The sequence below is a fragment of the Schistocerca americana genome, chromosome X (genome assembly GCF_021461395.2).
Source record: "Schistocerca americana isolate TAMUIC-IGC-003095 chromosome X, iqSchAmer2.1, whole genome shotgun sequence".
In the NCBI taxonomy this organism is placed as follows: Eukaryota; Metazoa; Arthropoda; class Insecta; order Orthoptera; family Acrididae; genus Schistocerca; species Schistocerca americana.
The window spans coordinates 139185655-139211972 of NC_060130.1; the positions used below are offsets into that span (position 1 = coordinate 139185655).

Consider the following 26318-nt stretch of genomic DNA (forward strand, 5'->3'; position numbering starts at 1 on the left):
TCACATCTGCTTTTGAAGTATCTAAAAAGAAATCCACTGAAAACACAGCTTGTTAATCATTTGTTATTTTCAGAGAAGTGCCATGAGTGGCAAATTTTGAATACAACCTACATATTTCTCTCGTTGCCATGTCAAAATTTGCTTCTTTTGCCAAAACACAGCGGAGTTTATACTGTCTCACCTCACTAATATGTTGTGCAAACACAGTTGCGAGAGAATTCTGAAACAGTGGTTTATTAAGTTTATTAAACGAGGAACTGAGGAAAAGTAAAGTTAGTAGCTTATGAAAAACAAATCCTCTATACAAAAAAACCTGTAATGTCTTCACATATGTTGTTCCAGAATCCATAGCATTTCTTGTTTCACCAGCCATTGATGGCCTTTAAAAATAACATTCTTTCACCAAAAAAGTCTGTAGTTATTGGAATAACACAATAGGTAATGAAGTTTTGTATAATACTGATATGGTAAAATACTCTTCTTTTTTTGTGCTATCATCTGACAAAATCTCATTTCGATATGTGAAACTGTTTATAAAATTTGAGGAATGTTGTGGATATTTCACTCTGGCTTATCACTGGTGTGGCACAATCGCAGATGACTGTGCTACATCATATCAGTTTTATTGAGATTGGTTACAGATAGATACCTCTGCCCAAGTCTAAAGAAAAATTCAATATGTTAGCTAAATTTCATACGCAAGAACATATTATGTAATATGCACCAAACGAAAAATCATAGCGACCCCTATTTTTCATTGTACACTTTTTCGAGTTTCGTGCAGTGTCTTACTTTCCCATAACTGTCACAATAACTATGACCATTAACGAAATGATGGGCACACCATCATGAACCTGACATATAAAGCTATCAGCAAATCAAAAACTACTTTTTTTTTTTACTGAACAATCTCTGTAAATTCATTGGAGAAAGATTGCAGGGTGCACGCCTCGATTCTGTCGTCCCTGACTGGCCAAAAGTCGGAAAACATTTATTGGCCTCTCCTTCCGAACAAACTCGCCCAGCGCTTTGGATGAAAACTGGTCAGTGTGCATTGGCCACCATTTCCTGCGCTAGCTATACCCAGGGCTGGAGGGAAAACCCATTCTGATTGCCATATAGACCCAGTATTATTTTAGATTTAATGGAATACAAGGGAGTTTTTACTTCAGTTTATATTTTCCATTTTTTTTTTTTTTTTTTTTTTTTTAATTTTTGTGTTACCGGTAGTCGTCATTGCAAATATATGCTGATCAACACTGTTGGTTGAAGCAGTTGGGAAATGTAGGCTGCTCTGTTATTTGCTCTGATTGTGTCCTTAAGAGATGCCTACTGAATGAATTCACGGTGTATGATACAGAGCTATAGGTATTCTTGAGGGCACTGGTGTGGGTGAGATATCTTTATTTGTGATATTCTTGATCTGTTCTGACTCCTTGAGTAGACTAAAAGTCATCTGCTGTGTGTACCAGAGAAAGCAGTCAAGGACACCTTACTTTGCATAAAACTCCTAGCAGATAAGGTGATATTCTAATGGATACCAGGGCATGTTGGAATTCAGGGAAGTGAATTGGCAGAAGACAATGAGGTATGCACATTACTGTTGTGGTGAGGTGCAGTTATCTCACCTTTTAGGTGGAGAACTGTGCATTGATAGGGAGGGAGTGGCTGGAGTATCAAATAATAAGTAACAGCTACCCACTTGTATTGCTGCTTTCTCCAGTAAATAAGGCAGTGTGAATGCCTATGAAAATGCTGTGGCAAAGAACATAGTCCCCTGACGCATGGGTTACTGCTCCGACAAGAGGAGCCAATGGTGCAAAATGTGTTTTATTTGTTGATGAGACATCTTTAAAATTCCGTATTTTTTTCATGTTGGACTGTGACTTGGAAACTGCTACTAATTATGATACAAAAGACAAATAGAAACAATTATATGTGTCTGCCGCTGTTTATTTTCTCTCCATGTGAATACATTGGTTTGCAAGTGTGTTTCATCTCCTGGATCCAGCCAGTCACTTGCCTTGTGTTTCTCTTTGTTTCAAATTGATTGTTGTTTGTCGTTTGTCATAATATGACACTGAAGTTGTCCATTATAAATGATAACAAAGTTACTTACTGGATGTTCCAACAAGAAGTATGCTGTGCAGGCCTTTATACACACACATTTGTGCTACTGAATAGCAGATATAAACACAAAACAAAAACAATCCAGAGAGAGTGCATGTATAGAAATACGGGGCGATGTAGTCAGAGCATTACCAGCTTACACAATGAGTCAAAGAAAGGACACTTAATTGCACAGAGACGTTCAGATTGTTGGAACTTTCTTACGTAGACACTTTCTTAAACATGTATGTACACCGATTTTAATATATTTATTTGATAATGAATCTGTTTGATGGCATAGGCATTAAGCTCGAGTTTTCTAATTTCTGTCATTAAAGGGGAGATGTTAGTAACAAGTTTTTTGTATAATATAGTACGCCCACTTAGGCAAAAGTTCATTGATACTGACACTGAATGTTGCTTTACAAGTCTCCAGTTTTAATTTGAGGGTAACTTTCCTGAAATAGCCTCTGGAATGTAATTTGTTAAATTTTTGTATTTATTCTGTCTCATCGTGTAATATATTCTCCGTGGTCACCTATTCCATAAAATTTACTGCTATCTGGACCGGCTAGTAAAACCCAAATATCTGTGTGCACCTTTTCATGCTAGTGTACTACTATTCCTTTGCAGTGACTTCAGTGCTGGGGGCTGAAAGAAAGCTGGAATATTTCTCAATTTTATGTATTGACCAGCAATATTTCTTCTTTCAGCACACATCTATTTAAGTTCCTGTATACATTAATTCTCTCAGATATGTATATTACAGTTATATCACAACTATTTGGATACAAATATTGTCCACAAAAAGATTACTTTTTGACAAGCAAAACAACTGAAAATGTAAAACAGAATGACAGTTTGAAAACTTATTTTATTCTTCTATGACATCACTGTCATCATTGTGAGCACTGTTCTTCCATCATCACAATACACCTCCAAACTGCAACATCTAAAAACAATCCGCCCACAGCATGTAGACGAGCTAAATGTGCCATCCTGTATTTCAGATATGCTGCACCCATATACCTTGCATTACCTGCACACGATAATAAACCATTTCTCCGACAATATGCTTTCCAAAACTTAACTACAAATAAAAAACCTTCATTAAATGTCACAATCATTTTTCATAAACATCAGGAGTCTTATGTAAAATCTTTTAGCAGGTCTAAGGCTTCCATTCACTGTGCTGTTGATCAGTCTGGTGTGACAGGTGAAGATAGCGAAATGGAAGACAAAGTTTTAAATTTTGGGTTCAAGAAATCATTCACACAGGAGAATCATGCAAACATACTATCATTTGACCATCGGATAGAGTCCCATGTGGACAACATAGTAATAAGTTCCCTGGCATAAAGAAACACCTGAAAGATTGCAAGCAAATAAATCACCAGGTCCGAATGAAATCTCAATTTGGTTTTACAAAGAGTACTCTATGGCATTGGACCTTATGTAGCCAGCGTTTATCAGGAATCTCTTGCCCAGCTCAAAGTCCCGAGTGACTGAAAAAAAGCACAGGTGACTCCAGTATATAAGAAGGGTGAAAGAACCGACCTGTAAAATTACAAACCAATATCCCTAACTTCGGTTTGCTGCAGAATTTTCAATCATATTCACAGTTGAAATATATGAAACATCCTTGAGACTGAGAAGCTTATGTCCACAAATTAGCATGGTTTTATCAATCATCACTCTGGCGAAACTCAGCTTGCCCTTTTCTCACATACTATGGACTATGGATGAAGGGCAACAGGAAGATTCCTTATTTCTCTATTTCCAGGAAGCATTTGACACAGTGCACCATTGCAGGCTCATAACAAAGCTATGAGCATATGGAATACGTTCACAGATATGGTAGTGGCTCAAAGACTTCTTAAATAAGAGAACCCAGTATTTTGTCCTCGACGGCAAGTATTCATGAGAAACAAGGGTATTGTCAGGAGTGCCCCAGGGTAATGTGATAGGGCCGCTATTATTCTCCATATACATAAATGATGTGGCGGACAGAGTGCGCAGCAATCTGCAGTTGTTTGCTGATGATGCTGTGGTGTATGGTAAGGTGTCGAAGTTGAGTGACTAGGAAGATACAACATGACTTAGAGAGAATTTCTAATTGGTGTGATGAATGGCAGCTAGCTCTAAATGTGGAAAAATGTAAAATAATGTGGATGAGAAGAAGAAGCCTTTAATGTTCAGATATGCAGTGAAACCCCGCTTTCACATTTTTCAAAGGACTTCAAAAAATGGTGTAAAATGCATGAAAATGTAAAATGTGGGAAATAACGTTTGAAGCTGTAAAAGTTACATATAGGATATCTCCTTACATTTTCGCACTTTATGTATGATACATTTACATAATAGACATCAAAATAATGGTCAGGGACTTGTTTATTATCTAATAAAGGATTATTAATTAATAAACGCCGCTGATGCAACTTAAACCAGTAACTGTCGGGGAAGCAGAAATGATTGACTCAGTTTCATATGTCATAATTGATGTTTTTGGAAAGCCTGCAGCTGTCATTCATTGTTTGGATAATGAAACACAGAACCAATTACGTATTTTTTCATGCTTAGCATGACACATTTCAAGAATTTTTTTCTGATTGTCAAGTGAAAATATTTACGTAAGTATTTTTGCACCATGTTTGCATATGTGTTGTTCTGCATCTCTTGCGCTGTAGTGGTCTTTTTGAGGTTATCAGGTATTGTGCCTCCTCAGTTACGTAGAAAACCATACAGATGACAACATTGTTTGTTTGTGTAACATCACATAAAAAACATACATAAATAGTGGACTTGACAACGAGAATAAATTCTCGAAACACGTTTTGCATGAAATAATACATATTTGGCACTGTCTTTAAACCAAAAATATTTGAGCAGTGCAGAGTAAGTGAAGGTGACAACAAGTACTACAAGTGGCCAACTGACGAAACACGCTAAATGTTGTTCGACAAAGGTGTCTCGACGATCACAACAATCATGAAAATACAAGTGCACGGTAAAGACAGTTTGGAAATGGTTGTGATTGGTCATGATATCTTTATTCGAGTGAACGTAGTTACTCCCATCAGCCACTGTGCCAAGTAGAGCTTGGCAGCGGTAGGAGGTACGGCATGAATTGGTCCAACTTTACACGCACTATGTTTACATGCCACACACCTTCTGAAAGACAAAAACTGAATTTCAGAAACCATTTTTTGCTGTCGTGTTTATACATTAAGGTCTGAAGCGGATTTGCTTGCCCAGATAAATATGGCATGTAGAAAACAGCTGTTACAGTTTATTATTTAGTCAACACAATCACTATTTCTCTTCAGTTAGGCAAGGTGTAAACAGCTTTAGTCTAATATTCTTATATTTCTTCTTATCCTTCACCATACAAAAAGCCACTCTGTCCGTATTAGCCTACAATTTTTAAAAACAAGACGAAACTGACAGCCCATACAAATTTAAAAACCAGTTGCATTTACACGGGAATGAAAATCAATTGGGGAACTGGAAAACTGTCAGTCAGAAGCTGAATTCCAGAACTAATTTTGAAGTGCTTACATGACCACCCAGAAGCATTTTTGGGAAATCGGTTTACAAAATCCAGTAATGGGAGCCCCATGTAAACAGCATGATGTTTACTGGTTTAAAATCACTGAGTAGAGCTCCCAGGTGTCAAGAAACTTAAAACACAATGTTTAAACACTACTTAACACCTAACAACATGCCAGCATAATTTCACTCAGTTTTTCATAAAGTTTAAATCGCTGGAAACTTATAAATTTGTTGTCAGAAAATCGGGTGTGATTTATCATTACAAACATAGGAAATTTGATGGACGTGATAAAAAAAGTCATAAACAGCGTTAAAACATTAATTCCAGGAACATAAAAGTGAGATTCCACTGTAGTATTACTAGTGTCCTGCGTGACGGAGTAAAGTCATTTTAAATACCTGGGTGTAACGTTGCAAAGGGGTATGAGGTGGAACGAGCATGTAAGAACCGCGGTAGAGAAGGCGAATGGTTGACTTTGGTTTATTGCCTGGATTTTAGGAAAGAATGATTCACCTGTAAAGGAGATTGCATGTGGGACACTGGTGCGACCTATTCTTGAGTACTGCTTGAGTGTTACGGATCCTTACCAGGTTGGATTGATGCAAGACGTCAAAGCAGTTCAGAGGCGGGCTGCTAGATTTATTGTTGGGAGGTTCAAAAAACACTTAAGTGTTGCAGAGATGCTTCAGGTACTCAAATGAGAATCCGTGCAGGGAAGGCTGTGTTCTTTTCAAGAAACATTGTTGAGAAAATTTAGAGAACCGGCATTTGAAACTGACTGCCACAGCATTCTACTGCCGCCAACATACATCGCATATAAGCACCATGAAAATACGATACGAGAAATTGAGACTCATACGGAGGCATGTAGACCATCGTTTTTCCCTCACTCTGTTTGGGAGTGGAACAGGAAAGGAAATGACTAGTATATCTACATATATACTCTGCTAGCCACCAAGCGGTGTGTGGCGGAGGGCACAATTTGCACCAAAGTCATATTTCCCCCCCTCTGTCCCAATCGCAGATCGCTTGAGGGAAAAATGACTGTCTGAACGCCTCAGTACAAGCTCTAATTTCCCTTATCTTTGAATGATGATCAATGCGCGATTTGAAAGTTGGTGGTAATAATATATGCTCTACATCCTCAGTGAAGATCGGATTTCGGAATTTAGTGAACACCCCCTTCCGTTTAGTACGTCGTCTATCTGCAAGTGTGTCCCACTTCAAACTTTCTATGAGATCTGTAACGCTCTAATGATGGCTAAATGTATCAGTCATGAAGCTTGCCTCTCTTCTTTGGACATTCTCAATCTCTTAAATCAGACCCAACTGGTAAGGGTCCCATACAGACGAACAATACTCTAAGACTGGATGAATAAACTGCAATCTAGTGTTCGCCTTGCCCGTTACTTGTGTGACCCATCATTTTCCCTAAAATGATGGGTCACTCCTCACTTTATAAATAAAGAACAATATTAATTGACGTAGATGTCTTTAGTCACAAAATACCCTATATTTTAGGCACCTGTTGAATGATGAATGGAGTGGGGAGTTTAAAATTTCGAAAGGTGTCGTAGGTGTTCACCAAGTTATTGGTGAAAAAGAGATTTCAACTGTTATCGGAGTGGCTTGTAATTTGCAGTCCTTGGTATCAGTGAACAGTGAGTCACTTTTATCTGGGAAACAGTGTTAACTACTCACATTTTACTGTTGCATGTTATTTAGTAGTTTAGAGCCTGACTCTTTGTTTTATTGGGCAGTGGGGGTGCGTGAGCGAATAATAGGAGAGAAGAGTTCCGCATATAGAATTATGTTATATATTGACTGCAACTTACTATTGGTATGAGACATTTTTAACCTCTTTGTTGAGTGCTCTAAGTGTAAACAACACAACCACAAACTTCCAGAATTAGTATATGGTGCCATTTAGTTGCAAGTTTTCTTGTTACTTAGAGAAGAACTATCATGTTGCTGGAAGACAGAACTGGAACAAATGGGATGAAATAAAATTAGTTGGTGGTCACCCAACTGACAGGCATTTCTGCTTACATAATTATGGATTAGTGGCATTCTGTTAACCAGCACAGACATTTGCTGTATAATATGTGCCTTTCTCCTTTGACACTGATGTGTACCAATGTGTAATACTTGTTGTTCCTGCTGTGGCTCTCATGGTGTAACAAAAGGTGAACAGCACAGTTCTTTGGCTTGCTCTTAATCATGTACAAACAAGTGTGTTTGAAGCTTTAAAATTTTTGTGGTTTTTGATGACTAAACAGTTATTTGTTTTATATGCACTAAATGCTTAGAGCATACATATTAAAGAGATTTTTTTAACATTTTTAATTTCAGTTGTTTAACATTTTTGTCACTTTCTAGGTAACCCTACATTCAGTAACATCTAATTGCCATTACTATTTTCCCTCAACATTTATTTCTGTATTGTGCCTCCTCCTTCTGCTCCCTCCCCCACCCATTTTACAGCTTGGCGACTATGTTTATTCTCATTATCGTGTCTGTTGTTGTTGTGGTCTTCAGTCCTGAGACTGGTTTGATGCAGCTCTCCATGCTACTCTATCCTGTGCAAGCTTCTTCATCTCCCAGTACCTAATGTGGCCCTCCTTCCTTTCCGGGCTGCATACCTTCCCTTTCCGTATCCTTCCCCATCCCCCGTCTTCGCCCCCCCCCCCCCCCCCTCACCTCTGGCTCTTTCCTTCCCCTTCTCCCCCTCTGGGGAGTATGGTTTGTGCCTACGTCCGGAGACGGACGCTTGTAAATGTACCGCACTCTTCGCCTTCCTTGCTTGTCTGTCTTCATCTTTCTTCGTCCTTCTCTTTTCCTTACCTCTTCTCTTTCCCTCTTCTCTTTACCCTTTTCTCCGCTGCGGCGTTTGAGACCTCTCTTCTTTCCTTTCCCTGTCTCTTTCTTCCTCCCTGTGCGTGTCTGAAGGCTGACCCACGCACTTCCTTGCGTAGCCGGTGACGGGGGTAACGCGTAATTCCCCGCCCCGGGTAGACAGGTAGGACACGTACGTACCCCCTGGTAACGGCCAGGCCCAGGGAGGGGTGATTACCCGAGCTGATACCTTCCGAAAGTGCGGATTGGTCCCTCCGTCCGTTTGTCGGGAGGTGTGAACAATCACCTAAGGCGGGTGTGCCCTCGGTGAGGGCCCCCACAAGGGAGGAGCGCGCCATCGGAGACGCCGGTAATCATGGGGGATTCTTCCGCAATGGTTTCCTCACCTTCCACTATGTCTGCTCACAAACGTAAGTTCACTGAGTCTCAGCCACAGACGGTTCTTCCATCGTTGCCACAGTTCCTTGTTGTTTCTCGGTCTGACGAAGGTCACGACTTTTCCACGGTCAACCCTTTCATTATTCAGAAAGGTGTCGACGCAATTGCGGGTCCTGTAAAGTCTTGTTCCAGATTACGGAATGGTACCCTGTTGTTAGAAACACACAGTGCCCTCCAGGCTCAAAAATTGCTGCGTACTTCTCTGCTCCACACCTTCCCTGTCCGGGTGGAACCGCACCGTACCTTAAATTCCTCGCGTGGAGTCGTTTATACACGCTCCCTCGATGGATTGTCTGACGAAGAAATTCAGCACTACCTGTCTGACCAGGGCGTCACCGCTGTTCATCGGGTTACGAAAAGGGTTGACTCGAACATCATTCCAACCCGCACTGTCTTCTTGACATTTGACAAAGTTCAACTCCCATCAAAAATCAAAGCAGGCTATGAGATAATTTCCGTTCGCCCTTATGTCCCAAACCCTACGCGTTGCTATCGATGTCAGCGGTTCAATCACACCAGCCAGTCCTGTTCCAATCCGGCCAAATGTGTTACGTGTGGCAAGGATGCCCATGAGGGTGCTTGTCCACCTCCATCCCCTCACTGCATCAACTGTGTGGGTGACCACGCTGCTTCCTCTCGAGATTGCCCCGTTTTTAAGGATGAAAAGCTCATCCAGGAAATAAGAGTGAAGGAAAAGGTGTCGACCTTTGCTGCTCGAAAGTTACTCGCCAGTCGACAGCCCACCGTGCCTCAGAAAGGAAAATACAGCACTGTCCTTGCTTCTCCTCGGCCAACAAAGGAGGCGGCCACGCAGACTTGCGACCTCACATTTAGTACCACGGTCGTCAGATCAGCCAGCGCAAAGATCGCCCGTTCAACCTCACCACTTTCGCCTGCCCACTCTATGGCTCACCCTTCGTCGGGTTCTGCTAAATCTCGAGCCCAAAAGTCAGACGCCAAGTCTTCGAAAAAAGAGCATTCTCGTGAAGAGTTTTTACGTACTGCAACTTCACAACCATCGGTTCCTCCTTCATCTAAACATCATACCTCCAAGAAGGCTACGAAGAAACACAGTTCCTCTCCTTCTCCGCCAAGCCGTGTCCCAACTACAGCACCACCAGGCGGAAATCGCCCTCGGCCATCTTCTGTGTCGCCGAGGCGCACTGCTGGTGGCCGGTCAACTGGCCGATCGTTGGTGGCAGGAGCTGCTCCTGACCAACCTATGGATCAGGATCTTCTGCCTTCGACTGAATGCCATTCCATGCTGTCGGTCGCAAGCTCTGAGCAGTCGTTGAGTTGACAGCACCCTTGGTCACGTTTCCCCATTTTCTGTTCACCCTATGTCCATTATCCACTGGAATATCCGCGGCATTCGCGCCAATCGGGATGAATTATCGATCCTCTTACGATCTTACTCGCCGGTCATCTTCTGTCTTCAGGAAACAAAGCTGCGTCCCCATGACCGCTTTGTTCTCCCTCATTTTCAGTCCGTCCGATATGACCTCCCCTCTGTTGAAGGCACTCCAGCCCATGGAGGACTCATGATCCTGCTCCATGATACTCTCCATTATCACCCAATCCCCTTAAACAGTTCCTTCCAAGCTGTCGCCGTCCGTCTTTCCCTTTCTGGATACACGTTCTCTCTATGTACGGTATACATTCCATCGTCTACACCACTGGCACGAGCTGATCTCCTTCATCTTCTTGATCAGCTTCCACCCCCCTATTTGCTGGTTGGGGACTTCAATGCCCACCACCCGCTTTGGGGATCTCCACATCCTTGTCCACGTGGCTCACTATTGCTAGACGTCTTCCACCAAGCGGATCTAGTCTGCCTCAACACTGGGGTCCCCACATTTTTGTCTGCCTCCACGGCAAATTTATCTCATTTGGACCTTGCGGTCGGTACTGTTCCGCTAGCTCGGCGCTTCGAATGGTTCGCCCTTGATGATACACACTCGAGTGACCACTTTCCATGTGTTCTTCGACTGCAGCCTCAACTGCCATATATGCACTCGCGACGCTGGAAGTTTGCCCAAGCCGATTGGACACTTTTTTCGTCTCTAGCGACATTCGATGACCGTCGCTTTCCCAGCGTCGACGATGAGGTCACACATTTTACCGACGTTATTCTCACAGCTGCGGAACGTTCAATACCACGCACCTCCGAATTGCCCCGGCGCCCCCCAGTTCCTTGGTGGAACGAGGCATGCCGTGACACAATACGTGAGCGGCGACGTGCTCTTCGCATTTTCTGTCACCATCCAACTTTGGCCAACTGTATCCGATATAAGCAGCTCCGTGCACGATGCCGTCGCGTCATCCGCGATAGCAAGAAGGCAAGCTGGCAATTCTTTATTAGCTCATTTAACACCTTCACTCCCTCCTCGGAAGTTTGGAGTCGGCTTCGACGGTTCTCAGGCGCGCCTAGTTTCTCCCCGGTCTCTGGGCTCACTGTCGCGCATGATACCTTAGTGGACCCCGTCGCAATTTCTAACTCATTGGGTCAGCACTTTGCTGAGATTTCGAGCTCTTCAAATTACCCGCCAGCGTTTCTCCCGAAGAAACGTGCAGCGGAAATGCGACGTCTTGCTTTCTCCTCTCAAAATCGCGAAAGCTACAATACTGTTTTCTCCATGCGCGAACTCCAACATGCACTCTCTTCTTCTCGCTCCTCCGCCCCAGGACCGGATGGTATCCATGTCCAAATGTTGCTGCATTTATCAACCCATAGCCTGCGTTACCTCCTTCGCCTTTATAATTGAATTTGGACCGACAGTACCTTTCCCAGGTGATGGCGGGAAGCTATTGTCGTCCCCGTTCCGAAACCTGGAAAGGACAAACATCTCCCCTCTAGCTATCGCCCAATTTCTCTCACGAGTAGTGTCTGTAAGGTTTTGGAGCGTATGGTGAATTACCGTTTAGCTTGGTGGCTGGAATCCCGCAGTCTTTTAACACCAGCCCAATGCGGATTCCGACAACATCGTTCTGCCGTTGACCATCTTGTTGCTCTCTCCACTTATATCATGAACAATTTCCTCCGGAAACGCCAAACGGTAGCAATATTTTTTGATCTGGAGAGAGCATACGATACCTGTTGGAGGACAGGCATCCTCCGCACACTGTTCTCTTGGGGCTTTCGAGGCCGGCTGACCCTTTTTCTTTGCGAATTTATGGCAGAGCGCACATTTAGGGTGCGGGTGAACACTACTCTCTCCCGTACTTTCTCCCAAGAAAACGGGGTACCCCAGGGCTCCGTGCTGAGTGTTGTACTGTTTGCCATCGCCATTAATCCAATTATGGATTGTCTCCTTCCTGATGTCTCGGGCTCCCTCTTTGTGGACGATTTTGCGATCTACTACAGCTCTCAACGGACCAGCCTTCTTGAAAGACGTCTTCAAGGATGTCTCGATCGCCTCCACTCGTGGAGCATCGAAACCGGCTTCCGTTTCTCACCCAGTAAGACCATTTGTGTTAATTTTTGGCGACGTAAGGAATTTCTTCCGCCCTCCTTACATCTAGGTCCTGTCAACCTTCCGTTTTCCGACGTCGCTAAATTCTTGGGTCTTATGTTTGACAGAAAACTGTGCTGGTCCTCCCACGTTTCCTATCTTTCGGCTCGTTGTCTGCGTTCCCTTAACACCCTCCGTGTCCTGAATGGCACCTCTTGGGGAGCGGACCGAGTGGTCCTTCTCCGCCTCTATCGCGCCTTAGTGCGCTCGAAATTGGATTATGGAAGCATAGTCTACTCCTCTGCTCGGCCGTCTATTCTTCGGCGTCTCGACTCTATCCACCACCGTGGATTACGTTTAGTGTCTGGAGCTTTTTACACCAGCCCTGTGGAAAGCCTTTATGCTGAGACTGCTGAACCTCCGCTATCCAATCGGCGGGCAGTCCTTCTGAGTCGTTATGCTAGCCATCTGTCTTCCATGCCTGCTAATCCAGCCCATGACCTTTTTTTCGACGCCTCCTTTGATGTCGGGTATGCAGGCCGCTCCTCCTCCCTACTACCCCCGGGAGTCCGCTTCCGTCAACTGCTCCATTCTCTTTCCTTCCGCTTTCCTAAAACCTTCTTGACAACTTGGGGTACAGCACCGCCTTGGCTCCGTCCCCGGATCGACTTGCTCAGGGACCTATGTCAATTTCCCAAGGATGGTACCCCTACACTTGTTTACTGTCGGGCATTTGCTGCTCTATGTGCACAAATGACGGAAGCCACATTTATTTACACCGATGGCTCGAAAACATCGTTAGGTGTAGGGAGTGCCTATATTGTTGGCGACACCCCAAATCACTTTCGGCTTCCCGACCAGTGTTCGGTTTATACTGCGGAGCTTTACGCTATTCTCCAGGCTGTCCACTACATCCGCCGCCATCAGCGGATACAGTACGTAATCTGCTCAGATTCTCTCAGCTCTCTCCTAAGTCTCCAAGCTCTTTACCCTGTGCACCCTCTGGTCCACCGGATTCAGGACTGTCTGCGCTTGCTCCACCTGGCGGGCGTCTCAGTGGCGTTCCTCTGGCTCCCGGGACACGCTGGTATCTGTGGAAATGAGGCGGCCGATATAGCGGCCAAGGCTGCAGTCTCTCTTCCTCGGCCAGCTATTCAGTCTCTTCCATTTACCGATCTACGGAGCGGTTTATGTCGCCAAGTTGCTCATTTATGGCATGCGCGTTGGTCAACACTTCCCCATAATAAATTGCGGGAAGTGAAAGCCCTTCCTTGCGCATGGACCTCTTCCTCCCGAACGCGTCGTCGGGAGGAGGTAATTTTAGCTAGACTCCGGATAGGGCACTGTCTTTTTAGTCATCGACATCTTTTAAGCGGTGATCCTCCCCCATTCTGTCCCCACTGCTCTCAGCCGTGGACGGTCAGACACCTTTTAATTGAATGCCCCTATTTTAATCCGTTACGCTCCTGTCTACAGCTATCGCCTGATCTATCGTCGATTTTAGCAGATGACACGCGCTCAGCTGACCGCGTTCTACAGTTTATTAGTGACAGTGAAATGACGTCAGTCATTTGAAGGCTTTTTTTTGGGGGACAACCACCCCCTTTCTATAGTGGATTTTTAAGCATTCCTTCTGCCTTTAGTTTCTCAAATTTTATGACTTTGTTCCCATTGCTGCTGATTTTAAATTTCGTTTTTTTCCTGTTTTCTATGTCACGGGCTGGGCGCTAATGACCATAGAAGTTTTCTGAATCTGCTTAGTGTATACATTTCTCGGTCTCCCTCTACGCTGCCTTCCAAAACTAAATTGGTGATCCCTCGATGTCTCAGAACATGTCCTACCAACCGATCCCTTCTTCTAGTCAAGTTGTGCCACAAGCTCCTCTTCTCCCCAATTCTATTCAATACCTCCTCATTAGTTATGTGATGTACCCATCTAATCTTCAGCATTCTTCTGTAGCACCACATTTCAAAAGCTTCTATTCTCTTCTTGTCTAAACTATTTATCGTCCACGTTTCACTTCCATACATGGCTACACTCCATACAAATAATTTCAGAAACGACTTCCTGACATTTAAATCTATACTCGATGTTAACAAATTTTTCTTCTTCAGAAATGCTTTTCTTGCCATTGCCAGTCTACATTTTATATTCTCTCTACTTCGACCATCATCAGTTACTTTGCTCCCCACATAGCAAAACTCCTTCACTACTTTAAGTGTCTCATTTCCTAATCTAATTCCCTCAGCATCACCCGACTTAATTCGACTACATTCCATTATCCTCGTTTTGCTTTTGTTGATGTTCATCGTATATCCTCCTTTCAAGACACTGTCCATTCCGTTCAACTGCTCTTCCAAGTCCTTTGCTGTCTCTGACAGAATTACAATCGTGTCTAGTACCATTTAAACTTAATAGAATTTTATAAAATGCGTTCTTAGTCACTCAGTTTCGTTATAGTCAATTACTTGCCTCACTATTCACTTGTTGTATTTATATTCGTGTTACCCACGTAGTTTAAATTTGATTCTCAGCCAAAGTTTTGTCATTCTCAGTATGCCCAGCCCACATGCATTGTTTTTTCTTTTGCTTTTTACTTTCTTCCTTTGTTATTGGAGTATGCTATTTTCTTTCTGATGCTTGTGTTATTGATTTCTTTGTATTATACTTCACTTTGTAAATTAGTGTCACATGTGTGATTTATCTCATTTCTCAGAGGAAGATATTTGATTGCTATGGACAGTCCATGTCCATGTCTGTCACTTTCATCTTTGCCCTTTTCAGGTCGTAGTGAGTATTGTTTGACAGTACAAAAGACTGAATTAAATTTCAGTTTTAATTTCACATCAAATGTGGATCAAAATTAATTAAAGTCATCTCTGCTTTGTTTTCATTTCGGCTACTCAAATCGTCCTCTGTGTCAGTGCAAATTACAGTTTATTTTTAGAGTTTTAATCACCCCAGTTTTCTCTTTTAGTTAAACTAAGGCTCATTACTTAAGTAAAAGTACACGGATTTTAGACATTGGGCAATGATATTATCTTATGATTAGTTTTCCACAGTAGAATCGGTAGATGAAGTGTTCTTGTTACATCAACGGAAACTTGGTCAAATTTGTTTTCATAACCTTCTGAGGTGCATATTGCATAGTATCTGAGTGGGGAGGGGCAAAAATGGTTTTTCACTGATGGGTTCCTAAATCGAATGCCTATTGTAGCAGTAATCAGCAACAGAAACATCTATTGTACATGTCCTGGGACCCACATGAGATATATTCAGATACAGTGTGATTTGCTGTGATGATCACTCCTGAGAATTTGATGGGCATCTGTAATTTGTTGCTACTAATCTATTGGGAATGTTTTATTAATATTCTGTTATGTGGAAGGAGAACTGGAGCAACAAATGTATAAAGTAGTGGGAACAAGTGTGTGCTGTATGCCTGCAGAAGAGTTCAGCTTGTGAGTGAAGAGTTGTAAAATGTTTTTGGAATCACTGGATCATTAATTTTGATAACTTTTCCATTTGTAAAATAATTTCAGAGATGGGTTGGTTCGCACTAGATATGTAAATATTTTTTTTTTTCCTGCCAGTGAGATGAAATGTTTGAGAATGGAATGTTTGAGATTGTCATATCACATAATATTTATCTCCCATGCCTTATCATGTGATATTGATAGGAGAATACACACAGATATTCGCTGCCTCACTGAGTCACAGTAATATGCAATATACCTCATGTGTGTGTGTGTGTGTGTGTGTGTGTGTGTGTGTGTGTGTGTGTGTGTGTGTGTTTTCTGATATCAGTTTACAAGTAGTTTCAGTGTGTGAAAACCTTAAATTATTATTATTATTATAATATTAGTACAGATGAAGCCATTGTTACAAGTTATACAGTTTTTAAAGTATGACCTGCTGTTGATTTATTTCTTTTTTTAATTTTTAGATTACTCCTGTGCTTTGCAAAGGGATATAATTGTCCATGGAAGGTTATATGTTTCTCCGAATTACTTGTGCTTTTACGCAAACATCTTCAGATGGGAAACACAGGTATGTTTGCAGTAAGTGCTTTAATGAACTGTGTGTTTACAGTAGAAGCTTTTGCGTAGATGTAAATATGCAGTAATGTTTATATAATCAGCAGTATAATACTTTTTCACTTACTTCTTGAAACAGCTATATCAGATCAGTTTTTGGGTCTTTTGAATATCAAAGTTTGCAAGACTTAGATGACAGGAAATCTCAGTTCTGTAAGCATGATGATATTAATGGTAGGAAAATCTATATATTTTTTCAACATGATATATACTTACTTATATTCTCTACTTCTCCAGTGTTCCTTGGTCAAAAATAATATGGAATGCTACAGTAGGTGAAATGCATTAAAGAGAGAAATGGAGAAAATGATGTGCACGGATACTGAATAGAATATATGTAATTTATATTAATTAGTGACACATGGGGATCAGTTACTTAAATGAAGAAACCACTTGTCTAAGACATCAATAATGTATTGTGGGCGGTTATTGAATTTTCTGTGAATAACCTTTTACATTACAGTGATCAGTATACATGTTCCTCATTGACAAGATACTGCACCACTTAAAGTCTGATATGAAATTATGAAATCTGACATAGTCTTTGTGGAATGTTAATTAATATTTTCTGTTGGCAATTATTTTGGAGGAACGTTGCCCCGCACACACACACACACACACACACACACACACACACACACACACACACACACACACACAAACTACACTACATAATGATCCCATTATGAGAATTAAAATTATATTACACAGCTGTAAGAGATACAAGACAATAAAAAAAAGCTGTGGCTTGGGAGATGAAATTCAATAAGAAAGAAGTAAATGATGGAAAGAAACAATAAAAAGTTAGAGGGCAACAGAAAAGAAAAATGTAAATGTATTTTTAAACTACATTTAGGCTGTGACCATAAGATTTGTTGTAGAAGTATTCTTACGTAGATAATTAAGAAAATACTATTTGAGAAGATAAACTTAAGTGATCATGACAAGGCAGCATTATAGTAATAGTTATGGTGGTCTTATGTTGTTTATATTGATTCCTGGTTTCTTTAAATTAGGTGGAACCATGTAAGACAAATTACCTTGATGTTTTCATGAACTGTGTTACTGCAGTTTTCTTCCAACACCCCTTTGTAAACTGACACATTTGCTTGATGAACTAATGAAATAATAGCTGCAATTGAGATACCATGTTTATGGCAGTTTTTTCTTCAAAAAAGGAAACTGGTTTTGCTTGAACACCAAAAGTAGTTACTGAACACTAAAGTAGTTACCTGTTAACTGTAATTCTATTCCCAACTTTTTTTGTGACAGTTAATACCCTCTACTTAACACCACATTTTGCTTTCTTCTGTTTGCAATTTCTTGTATTGTAACTATTTCTGCTATGTGCATGAGGTACTTCATAGACCATGTTTCATTTCTGTTTTGTACACTGCAGCCCAATTATATCTTCTGTCCATTATATTAAACATATTGATTTGTTCCTCTCTCATTTGAACTTTTCCATTTTGGCCAGATTCCAAGAGACAGTGCTAACATATTCTTACTTTGCCTGTCTGAAGTCCACCTGCATTCCACCTCCCACCACCATACACTTACGCCATTACTCAGTAACATAACAGTCAGATCTCTTTTGTCTCCTTTGTTCTTAGTCATAAGAGTGACACTATAATTTGTTTTTATACAGTGTTGTGTGAACAGTTGTATGTAAAATCAAAAGTGGATTCTGTAATTGTCAACATGATTTTGTCATTGTGTATTGACTTCCATCATTAGCTAAGTATGCAATATCTATATTCAGTGTGTAGTTTGCAGTCTTTTTGTTCATTGTAGTGCATGGCCAGAAACGTGTTTGAAGTCTGTTTTTGAAACAAATTGCAAAGTTTTCGCATGACCTCCACAGTCACCTCTTTCAAATATGCAGCTGATTTCCTTTCTGATGTCAACAGATTTGATGAATGTAACTACAGTTGCTGTTTAAAATAATTTTTCATATGAGAAAATATTTTTATCAAGTTTTGTAATAATATTAGCAATGTAGGCTCATACTTTATTTAATTTATGATAATCCATTTGTGTTACAGCTGTCCTTGAGATGGAAAGATATCACAGCTATAACCAAAGAAAAAACTGCTTTGGTTATCCCTAATGCAATACTTGTTTGTACAAAAACAGAGAAACATTTCCTAACTTCATTTGGAGCACGAGACAAGACATATCTTATGCTTTTTAGGGTGTGGCAAAATGCACTGTTAGATCAGGTATGCTGAAATTACAAACATCTTTTACAAATTTTTATTAATGTTTACATTTTATTAGTTTGACATTTATATATTCAGGGTACTGTTGCCAAGTCAGTGGTTGTGATACATGTTTTTCTGTCGCTGAATAGTAACAGATATTTCATATCACTGTTTCATTGAAAAATTGTGAGACAATGACTGTGTGAAAATACAACATCTGTTAAGGAGTTGCTGATTGATATTCTTATTTGCATTAACGCATTTCATCCCAGTGTAGTGTACACGCAGCACTAAGCTTAACTTCACAAAATCCAGTGAAAACAAACTTCTATCGTACACAACTCATCAAGCATGTGGTAAAAGGCATTCAGCAGTTCTATGTTTATGTTTTATTATATTTCACAATTACTCCAACATTTTATGAAAAAAATAAATTGCTGAAAACTTAGTGTTGCATGTATGTAACACTGGGGAGAAATGTGTTAAGAATTCAGTTGTATTTAATTTTGGTTTCAGCAATTAACACATTAGTGCAAAAGTTCTTATTATGAAACATTACTGACTTATTTATGTACAGCAACTCTCAATGCAAGAGATATGGCAGTGGGTGCATACTTGCTATGGTGATGAGCTAGGACTGACAAGTGATGATGAAGATTATATAGCTCCTGTGTCAGAGGAGGAAAAGCAATCATCTGCTGCTGTGAGACTCTCAGTTGACTCATTTGCTGAAGTAAGTATCACAAAAAGTTATTGTAGTTATGATAAAAATAGAAATTTGTTTTTTTCTTATAACTATAAGTGAGAAATCTAGGTACCATGAGCAATCATTTTGTTAGCTAATGTAAACAAGTGTGTATCAAAAGCTTTGACAGTTGCAGCAGTGAAGTGGTGCTGATGGAGGTGGTTGGGTAATGGCAATAGTATTATGATGTTATGTGCAGCTAATTTTAGCAGCTGAGCTTATGATGGTGGTGATGGTGTTGGACGTTGTTGTAGTAGTGGCGTTAGTAGAAATGTGATGACAGAATCAGAAAAAAATGAAATCTCTCTCTCTCTCTCTCTCTCTCTCTCTCTCTCTCTCGCTCTCTGTCATTGTGTTTCATTAGCTTTCCCATCTTTAATACCTGTTAGGGCACTGTCTTAAAACACATGAACTGTTGTAAAAAATTTTCCTTCTTTTCATGTGCACATGCCTTATAGTCTTCTCATTCATATCAAAACAACCTTCATTTCTGCACAGAGTGGAAAATGTTGGGGGTCAGTGCTGTTCCTGTGTAGCAAAACAGTATATTAGTACAAATTCAGAGGTTAATGGTGGAAATAAGGCAATTGTCTTGATGTATGAGCACTACTTAATGAGTACTAGGTGAGGAAATCCCATCAAATATTAGGTGGGCAAATGATAAAGTTTCTGTTAGCCATAACTTAACAAGAGTCCAACCTCATCGTGAGTTTTATGAAGTATATTGACAAAATATAATAAGTGAGGATCTTGTGCAGTATAGTATTTATTGTTGAAAAATAGGCGAACATCTACAATAAGGAGATTAGTAGTTAATCATATGTATCATTCACAGTACTGAAATAAAAACTATAAATTAACTGTGGCAGAACTTAACTCTCCTCAAATTTCGTGTACTGATCTGTATCCAGTTTAAATAGTAAACTTCGTGTCCTGTATAATTACATTCAGTGGGTAGCAGAACTTTGTTCAAAACATTGCAGTAAATATCCACAGAAAAAGTGTGCTCTTATTATTGTAGGAACATATCAACAGTGAGAACCTTAGAGCTCATACTAGAGAACTTGTGTGTCCCTTCTTCCTTCATGGCTACACATAGGTATGTCTACAATCAGCATAGGATCATTGCCAGCTCCCCCTGTGGTAAAATAATTGGAGGTCTCCATCTGTTAAAAAGAATAAATGTGTTATTGGATCATTTTCTGCAGTTGAGCTGTCATTCTGTTCTTTTGTCATTGCAGAGATCCCTTGGTATAAAACTGATGTCATCTCTAGTGTTCTGTTCCCTGTTAGGAGATTATGTGCTGTAGACCAGTCTTCAAAGAAAAGCATTTAAAATAGCTTCTCAGGAGAGTAGAACCAGTGTTACTTGCAGAAAAACTAAATTTACATCCTACAAAAACACAAGGTCCATCAATCACAGCATTGGTGCCTACACCTTTCACTTCAACATTATTCTTAGCCTTAATATCCCCAGTCTTCAATTCAACATTGTCAATAGCATGACACACTGTACTGCGTGACATGATGATGATGATGATGATGATGAAGAAGAAGAACTGCTGCTTACAATGTCCTGTAGCCGTTAGCATTGCTGGCTGGCGTGCTGCGGGTTGCCGGTTCAAGCCCAACCAACACAAATGATTTGTTATTTAGTATTTATCATTTATAGGAAGTTCTCACAATGTTTGCATATTCTGAAATATTCAGTATTTGTATAAATAGCAGCATGCTCCTTCCGGAAGTTCAGCTGTCTTCTATCTGTACAGTGCTGTTTGTGATCTCAGTTCTGTGTGTTTTACTTCACTGACAACCCTGCTTTCGAATTTGGACTTGACTATGGTTATGACGTGACACTGTTTGGCAGAGATGCCAGGTACTTCAAAACATCGACATCACTGTGGCTCCAATTGGCAACATGAAAGTCATTGTCAACATCTACAGGAACTGGATTATGACCAGTACATCATTCCCAAGGTCCATATATTCAGAAAATCTGTAGATCTAAAACAGGAATGAGTCAGCTGTGCATATCACATTTGATGAAAGGAGTCTCAAAAAGACATGCATCAAGCTATTCTGGTAAAGAATGTCACAATAACGGAGAAATTCATCAGGTGGTGTCAACACATTGAGGAAATGCAACAGAAAAGAGTTTAATGAAAAAAGCATAAGGGATGATCAAAAAGTTTGTCTGAATGCGTTGCTGCAGTGTATGTGCAACATAGCATGACCCCGAAGTGGGTATATGAGCATCAACATGTAGGCGAGGGGTTAGTGTGGCATTTCTGTCTTTCTGTTGTGCTTCCGGTAAATGTGAAACGTTTACACTGGCATGTTGTTCCCAAGTGCATCAAAACAGGACCAACATGTCGTTATTCTTTTCTTTGCTGCCGAAGGACAAACACGGGGGTAACACCAATTAGAGATGGAGGATATGCATAGGGTTGCATGTCTGTCGAAAACCACTGTTGGGGAATGGTGCACCAAGCTCTAGCCATTTCCTGTAGAGGTGATGCTCACTCTATTTTTTTATTAACGAGGCCCATTGCTGTACAATGCTGGAGAAATTACGCATACTATTAAGGTGCTAGTTCAGAAAAACTGCAACAAGGGGTGCTGCTGCTTCACGATAACACACACTCCCAATCGCAAATGTTGTAACGCAGAAGTTACTGTAAATATGCCAGCCCAAGTGGGAGACACTTGAGCTCTTGCCCTATAGATCTGATCCCCACAGGGGGCCCACAACTCTGTTGTGAGTAACTGTGTGGTGCGCAAGAGGCCCTGAGCTATTGTAGCCTGTCTTCTCTCCGGGCTGCATTCTGTTCCCTACATTCGCTCCTCCACGTTCTGTCTCCTCCACATCTCTTTCTCTCTCTATTTTTATTATGATCTGACTATTCCCTGGTCCTGTTGTTCCTTTATGGTCTCCTGTTTCCACTATCCCTTTTTCTCAGTTTTTTCTGTTTCCCCTTGGGCTCTCTTTCTAAGTGCTGTTTCTGTAATTTGAACCACTTGGGAAGAATTCCCTCCCTAGCGTCTCCGGTGTGGGTTCCCCCACCCCGTTAGGTCACCAGCAGCCAATCATCCGTGTGGTGGGGCTGTTATGTACCCATGTGACTGAGCCCCCTAACAACACAAGGATCACACTGGTGGTACCTTCCACACAAGTGCTAAAAGAAATTCATTAAATTTCAGTTACATGATAAATCAGTCAAATCTAAAGGCTGTAAATTCAACTAAATACCTAAGAGTTACAATTATGAACAACTTAAATTGGAATGAACACACAAAAAATGTTGTGGGGAAGGCAAACCAAAGACTGCATTTTATTAGCAGGACACTTAGAAAATGTAACACATCTACTAAGGAAACTGTCTACACTATACTTGTCTGTCCTCTTTTAGAACGCATCTGTGCGGTGTGGGATCCTTACCAGATAGGACTGACAGAGCACATCGAAAAAATTCAAAGAGGGGCAGTACGTTTTATATCATTGTGAAATATGGGAGAAAGTGTCACTGAAATGATAAAGAATTTGGCCTGGATATCATTTTAAAAAAGCGTTTTTTGTTGTGACGGAATCTTCTCACAAAATTCCAATCACCAACTTTCTCTTCCGAATGCGAAAATATTTTGTTGACATCGACTTACATAGAGAGAAATGATCACCATGATAAAATAGGGGAAATCAGAACTCGTACAGAAAGATACAGGTGTTTGTTCTTTCCGCACACTATATGAGATTGGAATAATAGAGAATTGTGAAGGTGGTTTGATGAACCCCCTGCCAGGCACTTAAATGTGATTTGCAGAGTATCCATGTAGATGTAGATGTACCTGAGCTGTCACCATTTCGTGTATGCTTAAGAGTGGTTGCTAGTCGTTTTGGGGCATCGGATCTCCTGGCAGTGACTGCCGTACCAGGTGGCCCTTGAGCTCGATGGCGCCCAAGGGCCGAGGCCCTGGTTGGAGAGAGTGGTACTAGGGCGGACACCCTGCGCATGAAGCGTGCTATGCTCGATACTTCTGGCCTAACTTCTGTGGCCCTCTCTTCAGACAAGAACGGTTCTCTCTCTGCTCTTTCTTTTGCTTCCCCAACCTTCCCCTCCCTCCCCAGTGGAGGAGGGCCAGGCCCATTGTCGAACATCATTTTTCGACATAGTCTCCTTGCGTTACAATGCACTTGGTCCATTGTTGTACAAGCATCCTGATGCCCTCAGAAAAGAAGGTTCTCGGTTGAGCTGTGAGCCAGGAATGCACCGCTTCTTTCACTACTTTGTCTGAGGCAAATTGATGGCCCATTAATGCCTGTTTGAGTGGCCCAAACAGGTGATAGTCAGAAGGGGCAAGATGGGGACTATATGGAGGATGATCCGGTACTTCAAATTTGAGTTTCTGGAGAGTTTCAGCAGCGTGGGCAGCAGTACGTGGACAGGCATTGTCGTGCAACAGCACACCACCTTTTGGCAGCAATCCTCAGTGTCTGCTTCGATTTGCAGGCTTCTGCAGTAAGCATCTCACTGTAATGTACACTGTTTATTGTTTTGCCCCCTTTTCCCATAATGTTCCAGTACTGGACCTTGTGCGTCCCAAAAAAACCATAAGCATCAGTTTTCCTGTGGACAGTTGGGTCTTGAACTTTTTCTTGCACGGCGAATTTGGATGTTTCCATTCCATGCTCTGCCGTTTACTCTCCGGTTCGTAATGATGGATCCATGTTTTCTCACCAGTAATGATCCTGTCTAAGAAGTTGTCCCCTTCATTACCATAGTGATCCAAATGTTTCTTGCAGATGTCCAAGCGCATTTGTTTATGCAACTGTGTGAGTTGTTTTGGGACCCATCTTGCACAAACTTTATGAAACCCAAGTCTCTTGTGGATAATTTTGCAGGCAGAACCGTGACTAATTTGCAGATGATGTGCCACTTCGTCAGTAGTTAATTGTCTGTCTAAGAGAATCATTTCATGTAAATGCACAATGGTTTCTTCATTTGTGGTGGTAAACGGTCGTCCACTCCTTTATCGTGCATAACACTCGTGCAACCATTTTGGTATTTTTCAATCCATACATAGACACTCTGTTGTGGCAAAACTCTGTTCCTGTACTGTACCGGAAGTCTTTGATGAATTTCGGCCCCTGATATGCCTACCAGAATAAACTGAAATATAACTAAATTGTGGATAATAATTGACTTACCCTCATAGATAGGCTGATACCACATCAAAAATTCTACTACTATAAGAAACAGACTATAAGAAACCTACCTGTATGTTGACTGCAGTGGCAAAATAATGCACATGTAGAGGCGACCAGAATGTTGTTACTGTGAACATTTTTAGATCTGGGTGTACCACTAGCTCCATTGAACTATTGAAAATATTGAGGAATTTCTAATACACTTTGCGGATTATTACTTATTGAGTCATGATTGTATGAAAATAACACTTCCACATTTGCACATGCCACTATGTCCATGCTGTCTCTTAAGCTAATAGTCATAATTAGGTAGTGCCAAAGTGTGAACATGTCAGGGAGTCAACCAGTTCTAGCTATGTTCAGGTTTGTTGAATACTCTTTCCCTGTAACTTGGTTTCTTCCAGCAGGACAGAACGGGAGACTTTCAGTGCTACCAAACTGCTCCTTTTTTTTTCCCCCCCAGAAGATTTGGTGAAGTTGACACAGTAAGATGCGATCTGGTTCCCTATTGAAATATAACCCAGAACATTATTTTCCACAGAGACAACCTCCTTCAGTTTGATGAGGAACTCAATCTGGAACAGTGTGGTATTCTTTTCATCATATAATTCTGTAGAGGTTTTATGCCACTTGTGTTGAAACCAGTGCTTTCATTGTGACTTTTGAGGGTCATACCCTTCTGGAAAAAGTCAAAGTTATGGTTTACCGTTGTGATACAGAGTCCTATTTCCCACCTGTCTTGTTTTGTTTCTGATGTCTCTGTTTTGGTCACATGTCTTTGTGATGTGAGGCATATCCTGTTTGCAGCAACTGCAGCCGCCCTCTCCATGTGGGGAGTCTTTGCACCCCACTGCCCAAGTGCGTATACTGTTCCAGTCCAAATTCTCCTCACTCTCTGGATTGACTGATCTATAATAAGGGATGGAAGATTCAAGAATTCAAAACTCTCAACCATCTACCCTACTCTGAAGCCCGACAGAAATTCGACCATCTCCACCTGGTATCTTCAAAGTCTACCTTTGCTTCTGTTATGCCCTTCCCCCCTCCTCTTTCTTTCTTACTTCCTTCCTGTCTCCCTTTCCCTTCATCCTCCCTGGCGGTTTCCATTCACGGAACTGTTCCTCCTCCTTGGCTGGAGAAGAAACCATCTTCTCTGGCACTCACCATGTTTTACTCCCTTTCGGAACCCCCTTTTTGGCATGTCCAGGACAAGAACCCTGTTACATTGAATCATATGCAGGATCCACAGTCTGTGGGCCTCAAGGCTGCTCATTCTCTTTTAGATCCTGGTATTGCTGTGACTTGCTCTTTTGCCGACCTCACTTCAGCTCCCCCTTGAAAGAGAACAACAAGGACCCGCCGACATCCGAGGATGTGTCGCCCCCCTCCATTAATCAGGATCTGATCTTACATTCATATATGTCACTCGATCCTTACTGGTTATGGACACTCACTCAGCACAATGACTGATTCTGCCCGTTTTGACGTCCATCCTGACTCTTGTACTACTCTCCTCCAATGGAACCATAATGGTTAGTATTGTCACCTTCTGGAATTTTAGGGTCTTCTTACTCTCTATTCTGTTGCTTGTGTTGTATTGCAGGAATCTCATTTCATGGATACACATGCCCGACTCTTCCTGGTTTCCAAGCCTTCTGCC

General features: G+C 41.4%; 1 protein-coding gene across 2 annotated transcripts in view; it reads left to right on the forward strand.

The window, feature by feature from the left end:
* Positions 1–26318, forward strand: part of LOC124556720 (protein Aster-B-like) — a 236821-nt gene that overhangs the window by 95191 nt on the left and 115312 nt on the right. For both annotated transcript variants that reach the window (XM_047130710.1, XM_047130711.1), the window contains exons 6-8: positions 16356–16459; positions 18552–18728; positions 19288–19443. In XM_047130710.1, coding sequence (XP_046986666.1) covers positions 16356–16459; positions 18552–18728; positions 19288–19443 — 437 coding nt within the window. The remainder of the gene's footprint in view (positions 1–16355; positions 16460–18551; positions 18729–19287; positions 19444–26318) is intronic.